Source organism: Plectropomus leopardus, unplaced genomic scaffold (genome assembly GCF_008729295.1).
Source record: "Plectropomus leopardus isolate mb unplaced genomic scaffold, YSFRI_Pleo_2.0 unplaced_scaffold13272, whole genome shotgun sequence".
Classification (NCBI taxonomy): domain Eukaryota; kingdom Metazoa; phylum Chordata; class Actinopteri; order Perciformes; family Serranidae; genus Plectropomus; species Plectropomus leopardus.
In genome coordinates this window covers 1-1,553 of record NW_024614139.1, presented here as the reverse complement: position 1 = coordinate 1,553, position 1,553 = coordinate 1, and the positions used below count along the sequence as shown (strand labels likewise).

Here is a 1,553-nt window from a genome sequence, read left to right as displayed (position 1 = left end):
TCATCCTCCAGCTTCCTCTTCTTAGCAGTCAGTTCAGCATTCATCTCCTCCTCATCCTCCAGTCTTTCTGTCAGCTCTTTGGCTTTTGCCTCCAGTTGAATTTTGTTTTTGATCAGCCCCTCACATCTTTCCTCAGCATCACAGAGGTTATCTTGCTCCTGCCAAACATGTGATCTCATTAGCATATCTCTTAATTACATGTTCATAGGGGAAATGTTAGTATTGTTGCATTCTTACCGCTTGAACTTGGAGCTGCAGGTCATTCTTCTCTTGAAGAAGAGAAACCATTTTCTCCTCTAGTTCCTTCCTCCGAGCTTCTGATTTGGCATAAGCCTCTTTCAGCTTCAGGAATTCTTCCTTCATGTTGGCCATCTCCTTTTCTGCCTCAGCAGATCTCAACAGAGGTTTGATCTTAAAGTACAGCTTCATCCAGGGCCAATTCTTGACCCCCATGAATGAACGGACATTCCATTGGATCACCAATAATGCCTCTCTGAAGTATTTTTAAAAATACATTGGAAGGCTTTAGTTAACTATACAAATCAAAAAGTAATAATCTTTAAATATTTAGCAACAATATAGGCTGGGCACAAGAGTACCTGCGTTCCACCATCTTCTGATACTCAATACGAGACAGAAGACCACGGGACCTGGCTTGAATAGCAGTGATGATTTTGGAGAGACGCTCGTCTCTCATCTCCTCAAGCAGACCCAGCAAACCAGCCTTGAAGAACACCTAACAGCACCGATGGATATTTTACTTTTTTTCCATCTACTTCATCTCCTGCTGCATTGTTCCACTTTTCTAGTATCAGAACAATTTAAGATGATACCTTAGTGTGTCCAAACTTGTACTGATTGTGATCAATATCCAGAGACCCGAGAAGTTTCTCAGCTCCCTTCCGGCTGTCAATGAACTGACCTTCAGGGATGGCAGCAGGATTTAGGATGCGATATCTGGAAAGAGATTGGAAATAATATTAACATTTTCTTTGAGAATTATTTAGCATGTGTCAACATTCAACATATCAAATGATACCTTTGTTTGAAATCTCCATAGAGAATCCTGTTGGGGAAGCCCTTTCTGCAGATCCTGATGCCTTCCAGCACACCGTTACAGCGCAGCTGGTGCATCACCAGAGGGTTCTCCATGGCCCCAGGAGTCTTGGTCTCATTGGGGATGATGCAGCGCACAAAGTGAGGGTGAGTAGACCTCAAGTTGGTCATCAGCTTGTTCAGGTTCTCCTGTTAATATAAAGAGGCATACATTAGCACATGTTGGCTGTTGAGGAACACTGCATCATACAAAATATCATTTAACAATCATAAACAATACCCTATGAAGAGCAGACACTGTCTGAAATGATGAACCCTTCTTCTTCTTCTCTTTTTTGCCTTCAACATGTTCAGCCATAGCTGTTCAGAAAAATAACCCAAAGGCTTAATGTCATAGACAAAAAAAAACAAAAAACATTGTTATTTCTGAACAAGATATTCATTCCAGGGTACCTGAATCAGCTCCAGCATAATTGGCAAAGAGCACAGATAACAGC

General features: G+C 41.6%; 1 protein-coding gene across 1 annotated transcript; it reads right to left on the bottom strand.

The window, feature by feature from the left end:
• Positions 1 to 3: 3 nt before the first annotated feature.
• LOC121963921 (myosin-7-like) lies at positions 4 to 1,547 on the bottom strand (the record flags this gene model as incomplete). Its single annotated transcript, XM_042514155.1, has 7 exons — positions 1,510 to 1,547; positions 1,337 to 1,416; positions 1,040 to 1,245; positions 834 to 957; positions 600 to 736; positions 238 to 493; positions 4 to 158 (listed from the first exon to the last, which is right to left on the bottom strand). Coding segments are annotated over exons 2-7 (956 nt in total), but the record flags the coding sequence as incomplete, so codon positions are not given.
• Positions 1,548 to 1,553: the final 6 nt, after the last annotated feature.